General features: G+C 31.6%; 1 protein-coding gene across 10 annotated transcripts in view; it reads left to right on the top strand.

Moving 5' to 3' along the window:
* The window catches only part of LOC118184991 (sodium channel protein para-like), a 610,313-nt gene that overhangs the window by 410,685 nt on the left and 187,560 nt on the right, over positions 1 to 12,068 (top strand). For all 10 annotated transcript variants that reach the window (XM_085811116.1, XM_085811114.1, XM_085811112.1 and 7 more), the window contains 3 exons: positions 5,059 to 5,116; positions 7,514 to 7,658; positions 11,824 to 12,015. In XM_085811116.1, the coding sequence (XP_085667242.1) occupies positions 5,059 to 5,116; positions 7,514 to 7,658; positions 11,824 to 12,015 (395 nt within the window). The remainder of the gene's footprint in view (positions 1 to 5,058; positions 5,117 to 7,513; positions 7,659 to 11,823; positions 12,016 to 12,068) is intronic.

The raw sequence follows: 12,068 nt of genomic DNA, 5'->3' as shown, positions 1-12,068 counted from the left end.
TTACTATTTCTGTTTTTTACAAGTAGGTAAACGTTTCTTTTTGCTTTGGTTCAAGCAACGTTGATCCCTCTTTTTTGCAACGAATAGGAAAAACGAGTTTCCCCATGCTCTAAGCGTATAGCATTTACATAACCAAAGTTAAATTCATTAATAGTTGTCAATACTTGACATTTCTAGCCTTTTTTTTTTTTTTTTTTTAGAAATAAACACTTTTTTTGGCAAATATATAAATTATAACCATTGAAATGCATTTTTTTTTTTACATTTTCTCCAAAATTTAAAGGGCGACGTTTACATTGTTTATACATTTTAAATACTTGTAACTTCTTTAAAAATTAGAATATTTGAACTCGGTGTTTTGCATATGATGTAGTTCTGTATATGGAATATTGCGAGAGTAAGAAAACAAATTCAATACTTTTGCTGATATTTTTAGGTATCTTAAAGTCCACCGTTCCCTTAAATCTTACTCATTTCATGTGCGTAGAGTTAGATGCTAAATGTCATATATTTCCACTTACCTTCAAGATTTTGCAGGTGAAATTAATGATTTCTTAGTTCTGATTCCTGATTTTTTTCCCTTTTTTACTTTCTTATACGAAGTAAAGTAAGTATTGTAATCCCAAAAAATTATTTATTATATTTCAACGAAAATATTCATTTCAACCTTTCTCGAAACCATTTGAACAATGTTTTTGCGTGACATCTGTACATGTGGACGGAATAAAGGACTGTTTTTGGCAAAAGGATTGTAATTTAGATTTAAAATTAATTCTGAAGAGATTTTTTTCTTGACGTCTGTACGTACGTATGCATTTATGTATCTAGCATAACTCAAGAACGAGTAGCCGTAGAACGCTGAAATTTTGCATATGGAACTACTATAACATGTAGTATTGAAACTTCTTTTTCCTTTGCAATCGTTGCATCAATCGTATATATGTTTGTTTGTTTGTGTGTGATTATGGCAAAGCCTCGAGGACTATCTCGCCTTAAGGGAGGGATGCCTTCGTGGAGGACTTTCTAAGGGAAACTGGCTCGTATACACGTTACACATGGGGAAAACCACGAAAACGCCCATGCAGCCAGCCCGTTCGCGGGATTCGAACCACGGACCGAACTACCAGTGTTCAGTGACTTTACCGCTCGGCCGCTGGTGGGCCCTCAATCGTATATAAATACAAATATATAATGTTGAATGATCTAAAACTCAGTTCGAAAACAAGTTTTTTTAATACTTGCGCAATAACTGCAAAGTAAGATAATATTCGGACACACACCCCTTCTGAGTAAGACACAGAAAAAAAGACTTTACCGACATCCCACTAGAAAGAATGTAAGTTAACTAATACATTTTCTGGTCTTTTTATATCTTCATGTACATTTCCCATTTTACTTTCTTATTATATATATTTAAATTTTTCAATTTGTATTTGATTTGTTTTTGCAAAGATAGCATTAATATGTTTCTGAATTTTCTCATGTTTATTTTAATTGCTTTGAAGTCTATTTCATAATTCCAATTAAGATTACTACTATTTATTTTTTTAAATAATGGTCTTGAATTAATGCATAAAAGCGAAGGTGTCGGGGGACATTTACTCAAGTATTTTGTAAATTTTACTGCATAAATTACTTTTCACTCAAATTTTGTAAAGAATCTTGTATTAGCGAAAATGCTTCATTCAGAATGAGTACTTTGGTACTCTACTTTGGTTATAAATCCCATCATTTCACGGAACTGCAATTTTGGCCTAACTTACTTTGCCAGTTTGGCATCATCATTCTTACTTGAGTAAAAGAAGAAACACCTTTGCATTTATTAATTATTGTTCATTGAACGGAAGTTGGTTTGTTCCCCTTGAAAATTCAACTAATTTCCGATCAATAGCGATAATTACTTGTTTTTAATTTTTAATTTCTTTTTCAAAGTTTGAAATTTTGTTATTCATGATTTAAATTCCAGATCCCGTAAAGCGGTTTTTTTTTTTTTTTTTTTTTTTTTTTCATAATTTACATTCAAGTTACTTTAAAACACAATTTTTGGAATTAATTTTCCTACATATGGGTTCCCCCTTTTTTGATACTTAATTTATATAAGGAGATAATATAATCAATATTTCTTTAGTAAATACAAATATATATTCCCACTCTGTTACCTGACTCGGTGAGATTATTTTTTTTCTTTCTTATATATTGGCAAATTGCGCATTTGTGCTTTAAAAGTGATTTAATTATCATGTTCGGGTTAAGGTTTTTATGCCTTTAGTTAATCTGCATGCAATAATAGTTGTAGAATTATCAACAATTTAAAAGTTTAAGTGGCGAGTTAAATCTAGCGAACCGCCATTTGTTTTCATTTTAAATTCTGTAGAACAGTGAATTAAGTCAATGCCTGCATCTTCGGTGTCTTTTTGCCGAGTGGGATCCAAAGTAAACTTTCAGTTTTGTGCACCGAAAATCTGCATTCTTGCCCACTGGTCGAATAGCCCTTTTTTAGGTAAAAACTGTTTTTAGGTAAATTTTTACAATTAAAAGAATTTTAATTGTAAAAAATTGTTTTTTAACTGTTTTAACTGTATTAGGTGTTTTTTGTATTTCTGTGTTTGACGATTTTTAATGAAGATGTTTTGAGTTTTCTGTATTTTTGCTTTGCCGTGGACTGAGAACTGAATTAATTGAATGTGCAATATGTCTCTAATAAAATTGGATTAAGTAAGTTTAAATGAAATGTAGCAAAAAATATGTGTAATTTGATCGGCTATGCAACGAAATCATGTGGTGTCCACACCAAATATTTAAGACATTTACAAGTAAAAACATATTTTTAATTTAAAATAAAAATTTAACTTTTACTAAGTTCCGAAGTCTCGTTTTTAATTTGGCTATTTCCTCTTTTTGCTTTAAAAGTAGAATAATATTTTTAATAAATCCTGCATCATCGAAATTTTATTTCTGTCATATAATTCTCATATGAGGCAAACAACACACGTGCTTAAATAAGGGTTAAAGTAAAATGTGAAGCTTTTGCTCAATACATCAAACAGAAATCTTCACAAACCTGTCTTCATCTGTTGAGAAAAAAGAAGCCACGCCATTTTTAATCTAAGTAACATAAACTACTGTTTTCTTACACCTGCAGTTGTCCTGCTTATATTATTATGAACTGGTAAAAAATACGTTTGGAGTTACTGAATAACATATGCCCTTACCTCATGCTCCAATATAGCTCCGTAATATGCTTACATCAATAATACTTTGCGATATGTATCAATTGGATTTTTAAAGTAAAATCATTCAGCTTCAATTTGCATAACTTAAATTCACCATCGTCATAGTCATTATAATATCATATCACGAAAATTAAAGTACCCTTGCTTCAAAGCAGCGGTGTCATCGGCAAAGATAAAATGCGAAACTAAACAACTCACGCGAAACTAAACAACTCACGCGAAACTAAACAACTCGCAGAAACAATAACTAAGCTACTGCACACAGATGCTCTCTCTCCGGGCTTTTGTAGTTTTCAACAGGTCTCAAGAAATTTCTAGTACTTTATGCTTCTCGAGATATCTGGAAATCAATAAGAGGATGGCGTTACGGTTGCAGTTAACATAGCGTTCAATTACATTTATTCAATTTCAATACAAATTACCATTTATACAGTTACCGTTTACAATAACCATTTACACAATGTAAAATGCAAGCGCTTATGTAGCCTTACTTTTCCGACATAGCTTTCTCTTAAAATTTCTCTCACGCTGCATTGCGTAGGGAAGTACAATAATTTTAATCATAATTCTACAAAAATAGCTATATAAATACAAAATTCGTAACAATATTATATCTAGTAATATCAAGAAGTTATTAATTAAAATGAAATTTCAAATATGCGTTTAATAATAAACAGAATGGGTTTTCAAAAATATGCCTATATTTATTAAGATGATACAAACGAAATACAATGAATAACGTATATTTTAACTTAGAGCTATTTCTTCAGTTACATTTCACTAAGCTATTTAAATAACAGTTATTTACTTTGCTCATTTCTTTATTTCCATTGTTTTCAATAATTTTAAATGTAATAAGGAAATAATTATTTTAAGACCTGTCACAAATAAACACAGCTTTATAAGCTAAATTCTGACCGAAGGTATTAAACATATTACCCTCAAGTCCACCAGGGTTAATGATTCAGGTTTAATGACATTGCGTAAAAGTATTTCAGTAAATTTCAAATTTTTTATATTTCTCCAGAGTTTTCTTAGATTAAAGCAAGTATAAAAGAGAAAGAAATATTTTAGTATACAATAAATAATAAATATAGTACGCTAAGTTCTGGTTCGAAAACACAAACGTCTGGCTCTCAAATTTATCATGAATTGATTTTGGTAATCCAGGTCCATGAAACTGTAACCTTATTAGGGGCTGTGGGCTGTGGGGGCTGTGTAGTAAGAGTGCTGAATATTGGGAGTCTGACCTGATTCAATCCAGGCAAATGGGCTGGCTGCACCGTTGGCTTCCCTCGTTTTCCGCGAATGTAACGGGGATATAAGCTAGTTTCTCTTTTGAATTCCTCCACGGAGACATTCCTCCTCTTAGATTGATAACCCCAAGTGCTCTACCATGTGCGAATTGCCTAATCAAGAAAGTGTGGCAACCATGTTCTGTTTAGTGAACTCTTCTATTTAGTTCGCTAATTAAACTATTTTTTATAAAATTCAGAGTAAGCGATTTTCTGCACCACCAGTTGTCGAGCGGTAAAGTCGCTGAACACTGGTAGTTCGGTTTGAATCCCGTGAAGTATTTGGCTACATGGGCGTTTTCATGCTTTTTTCCTATGTGTAACTTGCATACGAACCAGTTTCCCTTAGAAAGTCCTTCACGAAGGCATCCCTTCCCTTAGGCAGATAGCCCTGGAGGCATTGCCGTAATTACATAAATCAAACCATGTCATTCCGATAAAATAAAACTTCGTTCCTACAACAGTTTTCTGTGCTGTTTGCTAAATTATTAGTGCTTATATTTGGTTTCATACTTTTTTTTTCCTTTCAGCCAATCAATATTTTGAAAACGGGAAAAATGAACCTAAACTTTGTCGACCAAATGCAGGGTAAGATTTCTACGTACAACTTTATGTATTTATTTAGTTTTCAAAATTTTTTGTGAAGCAATTAAGAAAAATATCTTTAGAATGAGTATGGTATCTTCTTTACATACAATAAAATACCGCTTCACTTAAAATTTATGCTACCAATATTGAGAAATAAAGCTGAATCAGGCTACCATTTCTGACACAGAAATTACTCGAAAAACAATCATTTTATAGTAACCGACTAGCAGTGTTCAACAAAACATTTTTCAATGAACATAATTGTCTGAATTTGCTGTATATAAAAAGGATTTTGGTTCAAGGAAAAACTGCAAGTATCTGTGATCATTGACGGATTACGTCGATTAAAGTTCAGGTTACATTCAAAAGAGTTTTCTGAAAATTGATGAACTATCGAAACCTAGAACATTTTAATAAATACACAAATAAAGTGTAATAAAACTTTTCAGAATATTCCAAGCAAATGATATGACATCCTATTCAGACTGATATTAATAACTAGTGGACAACAACTGTTATTAATAACTAGTGCGCTTACGCCATAGCAAAATTTATAAGTTCTTTGTACAACCTGAAAAGCAAATGTATAAAAACATTGCAGTATGAATGAAATCAGTTCATTTTTTCCAAGCAACAAGACCAATTTGTAAATAATTATTTTGTTGCCAAACTATGAAACAAAATCTTTTGCCACGCCAGGTTAATACGTATACATATGACATCATTATTTAAATTTAATGTAATATAACAACTTTTTCTCCATATCATTGAGAAAATTAACCTTACAATAACGTAGCCTGTCAGTCATCCTAACCTGAAACAAGAAAGTTTCCAACAGCATTTATATATTTAAAATGTTGACATTAACAAAAACGTTTCGGCATACAATGACAATCGCGTCCTTTCTTCAACGTCAAAACATAACCTTATATAATAGTAATAATATCTTTAATGTTTCTTAATGCTATTTTCATTTCATATTTTGTAAAACATACACATTTTTTATTAACAAACTCTACGATTTGAAAGCGAGCAGTGGCAACACTTTTCGAAATAAAGCAGATTTTTAACTCCAGCTTGCGAGACAGTTGCCACTCGGAGACATGAAGGTGAAAATTAGTGTTTCCAGAGTTTTTGATTAATATCTTCGCTAATTAAAGTCGTACGAAAGTGAGAATGGTCGAAATGGCTTCCCACAAATTTTTGGAATCCGGGGATACGTATCTCAAAATTCAACTCCCCGCCGTTTAGAAGGAGGTAATGTCACAGACAAACAAAGACAAACGCCCACAGATCTTCATAGTAAAGATACTTCAGATTAGGATTTCTTAAGTTGGAAATTTAAATTAAAGTGTCGTATAATAAATATGAAAATCCTGTAACAAAGAATTTCAAAGAGGGACCGTGGTTGGACAGGCATTTGCAATATGTTAATTATTTATATTTCCAGTCCTTGCGAGTTAATACTGAAATAATAAAAATAATAAACCAAAAAGAATCTGAAACATTTCAGATTTTAGATTACGTCCAAAGGGTCGTTTTTCTAACATTTTGTGTTATACATTTATTTATTAAATATCACGTTCTTCGCACTTAAACCATAAAGTTCAGTTCAACAGCAATATCGCAAAATATTTTTAAAATGAGCATATCTTCAGAATTTCCGATACAGAGACTAGCGCCGTTGGAGCTAAAAATGTATTTTCTGTACAACGTTGCCATTACTTGCTTTAAAATCATTGAGCTTGTTAATAAAAAATTCGTTAAAGTTTTACAAAATGGGAAATAGATAATAAAACGAATTCCAAATTTGGTCTTTCAGATGCCCATATTCGAGTGGGAATGTACATTATTCAAAGTTCGATGGCTCTATGTACCGTTGTTTTATCGCAATGCGATCTTCCAATATAATGCAGGACTCTAACATTTGGTGGCAATAGTTTGAAAAGTGATTCGCCGTTTATAGTGATTCAACGCAAAATCGCAAAACGAAAAAAATAGTCGTTCAGAGACAAAGTCCCTTTGGACTAAAAATAAAATTTAATAGTCTCAACTGCGTAAGGTTTCGAATGGCAAAATCAATCAACTAGATCTCACATAAGAATTTAAATTTTCCATGTGTTTTATTAAATACTTCTAAAAAATTGCATAAAGTATATATTTTCATTTCTAATAGTTTTCGTAATTTCTGTTCACGCAAATTTTTTGTATTATTAAATGGTGTTATTATTTACTTAATAATACATGTCTATGTTATTCTATTATGTCTGAAATACAATTTGGCTAATGTTCTTAAAATAAATATAAAAACTGAAGTTAAATATGCCATGATTTATAAATGAAACTATTTCGATTTATTTTTGGATTGAAAATGATGTAAAAAATTTGTACTCATAGCCTCTGTCCAGACAATTTCACATGTTTACAAGGTTTTGGGAAAAATCCGAATTATGGTTACACCAACTTCGATAATTTTGGCTCAGCTCTATTGTCATCCTTCAGGTTAATGACTCAGGACTTCTGGGAAGATTTATATCAGTGTGTGAGTATATTTCAATAAGACTATTTTGTACACTTTTTTCTTTAAATTTAAAGCAACTTTTAATTGTTTTCATTGGTTTCCGTTGCAAATAATGTAAAAGCTGTGTAATTTAAAAAAGTAAGGCAACTATCTCAAAAAATATAGTGCTTCGTTTGAAGTATTTCTTGCATGTTCCGTCCTAAACATCTGCCAACTTTCATGAATCTTTTAAAAATTTTCTACGCTATTTATTCTAGTTTTATGACCTTACGCCAAGTTTCTACGCTATTTAATCTAGTTTTATGACCTTACGCCAAGTTGTTTTAGTTAATTTTAAAATTTTGGTACTTTTCCGTTTTCCCGGCGCAAACTATAAAGTCATCAATAATGGTACAACTGATGCCAAACGGAATATCTTCGCTGGTAACTTTTTACGCCGCATTTTCAAAACAAGTTTCAGCCATTTCTTACCAGATTGATTGTTTCTTTCAATACTGGGATACAGTTAGATAGAATATTTATAAAGATAATTAAATTTTGTACCCTAAGACCATTTGCGTTAATTAAGTCAATTAGGATGCAATCACACCGCTCACCCGAAGGCGAAAATATAGAAAAGGCAAAACAAGGGTTAAATGCATCCATTCTAATGAGAATGCACTAACGAAGTAAAGCACTACTGTTTTACATAATTTCTGAGTAAGCTATTCGTACGAATTGAAATAATTCTTGCATTTAAACTTGTATTCCAAATTAAGATTTAACTTAAAATTAATATAGATAATTACTGAGAGAATTAGATTTTTGTAGCGTAGTTTACGTGAGATGAGATCTTTTGGAGTCACGTGATACGAACCGGCGAATCAGGATTTTGAACCATGATAGCATAGTAAATTCTTAAATTAATGTCTTTTTACAAGTTTATAGTCTATATTTATTGACTTTTCACAAAATTTTAAACCATATTAAAATGTTTATGGCTTCAAAATAAAATTTCGTAGAACTAACATTTGTAAACATTTTTTATGTGTATACTGTATCTTGTCGCCAATAAAGTCTGCTTGGCGAAATTTGCGCCGGCGAAACGGAAAAGTACCTAACCTTTATATATAGCATTGTTCTAAAGTAGATATTTTGACGCAAACTTCTTTTTTTAAATAGCATACGGAGTTTTTTCCATACTTCGTATCTATGATTAATTATACCTAAATATTAAATTTCGTAAAATTTGGTAAAAACTTACTAAGACAATTAAAAGTTTACTTTCGTGAACATTTTTTAATTTTGCGCCGGCAAAACGGAAAAGTACCAAAATGTTTTGTATAATTTTTAAAACGTGTGCCAATTTATTATTTATTTTTTAATTAACGCGCACAATGTTCTCGTGCACCAAAAGTGTGCACCCCCCCAAAAAAATACGCCACAGAGTGTTGAGGACAGCTATTTCCCACAGAATAAACCTTCCTCTGAGGCCCAAGAAGACAGAAGACAATTGGCAGTCCTCTCGTCTAAGAGCCTTTTAAGCAGGTAATAGATATTATCTGGCATATCAGGAACGCTTAGAATTTTTTTAAAAGATGGCCATCAACCATTATCAAAAGCACCTTTGATATCTAGGAAAATAAGAATTGTTGTAAACTTCATTTGCTTTCCATACTGCAAGATATTACTAAAGCGAATAAGAGCGCCTTCGAGAAACTTCCGAGGAGGAAACTCGAACTCAGAATCAATATAAAAATATTTCTGTCTCAAATACCAACTTATTGTTTTAATGAAGAGAGTTTCAGTACATTTTCCCAAAGTAGGTAATAACACCTAATCTATATTAGCTCATATTGTTCCCAGATATTGGGTTTAAATTCCTGTTTTTTACAAAAAGTTAATTTTTTTTTCAATGTGAATTCTTTTGTAATGCTTCACTAACTTTGAAGATTTATCAAGATTTTGGCGATTTTCAGATCACTTTTGTCTACAAAATGTTTGGTTCAATGACTTGAGAATTTGTTGACGACTTTTTTAACATATATTACGAAAACACAAGTACGAAAATGCAGTATTTTCCGGCGTGTAACGGGCATTAACAATTTCAAGCTACATTTTAAAATTTTTAGGTATATTCGCCGTATATCGTCCACCCAATTTTTCACGAAGAAACTTAAAAGATACATGTGCAATGCGCATATCGTTTGAGGTCACTTATTATAAGATTTTTGCTACCCATTTCAAACAATAGTATACCGAAAGGACAAGCGATAAGAGGAACATTAGATGTGTGGGTTAGCCGCCTGAGGGATTAAATAATCCTGCAAAGAGAGAGGACTGTGTTCAATGCAGTTGTCCAAAAGAATGCTTTTCTAGAGTTTCGAGAAAAGGGGATATAATTTGGAGTAAGAATGCACTTTCAACCTGAATGAATTTGGAGAATTAGAAGTTTGATGTTTTTTTTTTCTTTCTATAGTCATTTGAAGGGGTGATTTTGAAATGAAAATCGAAGGCTTTAGTAAATCGCATTTGCTTTAGTTAAAATTAAGTTGATGCACTGTTGCTTTTAGTAGTAAATATGGCTCCCGCGAAAAGAAATCAACAAAATGCTGGTTCAAACTGCAAAACCATTCATTTTGCGAAAGAAAATGGAAATCGTGCTGTAGCAAGGGTATTTGGTGTTGGTGAAAGATGGAACGGATGATGGACGGACTTATCTGTAGATCAGAGTAACAATAATGGTGAATATGAAATATGGTTCGATGATGTGCTTGAAGATGAAATGGAAGGCAAAGATGACGAGCTTTTCATGTTATCCGATAATGAAAAATTTTAAGTTCATAACGTATGTCACTTCTATTAAATAAACATCAGTTTGGTACATTGCAGAAATTTAATTTTTTATGCTTATTACATATTTCTAAAACTATCATTTTTATAAATTTCTATCTTAGTTCTTAGTTTTTGTATTAAAAGTACGCGTTATATGCTGGTGTGTTAAAATACGGTGTGTTAAAATACGTTTCTTAGAAAAATAACATTAGAATGAAAACATAGCACTTGCTTATAATCCCGTTGACTGTGAAAGTTTGCTTCCATCTAATCATAAAATTTGCCTGAGATACCGTCAGATTTGCGCCAAACGTTTTTGTGGAATTCTCAAGGAAATGACACTTTTTATTTAATGAACAATCAGTATTCGATCCGCTTCTTTTTTGCTCTTCTTAAAATTTCCGTCGACATCTACTATTTTGTTAGGCACTATGTTTTAAAGGAAGCTCTGTTTAGGGTACAAATTTCCCGGAGGTAATTCTTCTTACCCATTAGCATTTGTCGGCATATTCAGCTGACAATACCATGTTCATTAATACACATATTTTTGACAATACTATCCCATACCTTTGAAAATAATCCAATGCTTATTGTTCTATAAAATGTAGGACGCAAGTTTTAATAACTTTTTACAAAATGCAATAAAAAATATACAGCAGTAAGAATAAATTTATAACTTTGTTCATAAGGAGCATAACAAGGGTTATCTAGAATCTATCAGAATTCATGAAACGAAAGCGCAAATATTATGAGTGTGTTGTTACGTCACGCTCACTCATAACTGGCGCTAAATCGCTCTGCTTGGTGACAGTTTCACGGTCGACGGGATAATACGTAAGTACCTAAAGCATTTTTATTTCTCTTTGTCCCATCATGTTTTAAAATATCTTTCCTTCTATTTTGGCTATTTTTGAATTCTGGAATTTGAACAAGATAACAAATGTTATAAAGCATGCTTTCCGAGTTATGTTTTGGCAGGAGAAAGTATATTTTTATAATTGTGTTAAAATGAGTTACATTTTGCTGTTTTTCCTTTTTAAATATGCACTGTTCTTCGTATGAATGTTCCATAATGTTAAGTTATGTGTCAGAATTTTAATGAAATACAACTTAACGCTTTTTTCTGAATTTGTTTAAAAGATTTTTAGTTTCAAGAAGTTAGCAAATATGCCCAACAAGTATAAAAGGATACGTCTTTACATAATTTCTTTTTGATATCAATTTGCATTGCTACTTTTTCTTCTGTGTTTCTATTCATAAAAAAGAAAATAACTTCGCAAAGTTTTTTTTAAAATGAGTGAACCTATTTTTTTAGTTTCAGATGATATCTCTTGGTATTTTTTATGAAAAGCTTTTAATTTTTGCCCAACAGATTCTAATATGTGCAGGGCCGTGGCACATGATCTTTTTCGTTGTAATCATCTTTCTCGGTTCGTTCTATCTGGTAAATTTAATTTTGGCTATTGTCGCTATGTCTTACGATGAGCTACAGAAGAAAGCGGAAGAAGAAGAAGAGGCTGCCATGGCTGAAGAAGCTGCAATGCAAGCTGAAGCTGCCCGACTGGTAAGCGTTTAAGAATAGTGTTCTTTTAGCAATATTATCAATGATGTTGTGAT

Source organism: Stegodyphus dumicola, chromosome 2 (assembly GCF_044657685.1).
Source record: "Stegodyphus dumicola isolate Sdum_Otavi_A_Nest chromosome 2, ASM4465768v1".
Taxonomy (NCBI): domain Eukaryota; kingdom Metazoa; phylum Arthropoda; class Arachnida; order Araneae; family Eresidae; genus Stegodyphus; species Stegodyphus dumicola.
This window is presented reverse-complemented; position numbering and strand designations above follow the sequence as displayed.